The following is an 871-nucleotide window of genomic DNA, read 5'->3' as shown; positions in this document are numbered from 1 at the left end:
AAATCTGTTGGCCTCCCATGCGCTGACACACAATGGCATATGTCTATGATGGGTGATGATGTACCTGTGTCGACAGCTTGCCAGCCGACAGTAAAAGGAGTCCTGGCTTGGATGACATATCCAGTAATGGGACTTCCATTGTCCTGGCCTGGGCTCCAGGACAGCTGGGCCGTGCTGTCTGTGACCTCCTCCACCACAACCAAGTCTGGGGGGCTGGGGGGACCTGACTCGATCACACAGCCCATATGGAATTGAATTAATTAGGAGTGTTTGATTATACTCCACACCTGCTCAAACGTTAAACTGGGTCCATGCATTGTGCATATTGATGACTTAGAAACTGTCTCACACTGATAAGAAGACAACTATTTGTTTAGGAGTGTGTGTTCTAAGGTGTTAGACATGGCGAGCAGTTTGTGCTTAGGCATGCTTGCATGAGTTTTAGCAAGGGCAACAAGGTGTGTGTACGCTTGTATATGCGCAACTAAATGATTCGCATTTCTGCTCCAAATAACTCTGCCATTTAAATGTTTTCTCTTCATTTGCACTGCATTCTGGGGGCCGTCGTGCTGCCTAGTCGATGTGTAAATGAGCCAATTAAAGACATCCTCTATGATAAACAGCTCCTCTCCAAACACCTGGGACAGAACCGTGATGCATAATGGCCATGAATACCAATGTGACTCACAAAAACAGCAGCAAAGACGAGGCTCCATAAAACATCCCAAGTGACACATTTAGCACTCTCTGAACTTTTGCTACATTAGCAGTGCCCTTTCATTGAAATACACACCTCGCAAGAAGGTCTTCACTGTGGAAGACGCTTGTATATATATATATATATATATATATATATATATATATATATATA

At 44.1% G+C, this 871-nt stretch overlaps 1 protein-coding gene across 1 annotated transcript in view; it reads right to left on the bottom strand.

The window, feature by feature from the left end:
- cntn3b (contactin 3b) overlaps positions 1-871 on the bottom strand; it is a 73,280-nt gene that overhangs the window by 11,164 nt on the left and 61,245 nt on the right. The window contains exon 15 of the mRNA XM_016238945.1: positions 65-223. Within this exon, the coding sequence (XP_016094431.1) occupies positions 65-223 (159 nt within the window). The remainder of the gene's footprint in view (positions 1-64; positions 224-871) is intronic.

The sequence above is a fragment of the Sinocyclocheilus grahami genome, unplaced genomic scaffold (genome assembly GCF_001515645.1).
Source record: "Sinocyclocheilus grahami isolate Dianchi unplaced genomic scaffold, SAMN03320097.WGS_v1.1 scaffold551.1, whole genome shotgun sequence".
Taxonomy (NCBI): domain Eukaryota; kingdom Metazoa; phylum Chordata; class Actinopteri; order Cypriniformes; family Cyprinidae; genus Sinocyclocheilus; species Sinocyclocheilus grahami.
This window is presented reverse-complemented; position numbering and strand designations above follow the sequence as displayed.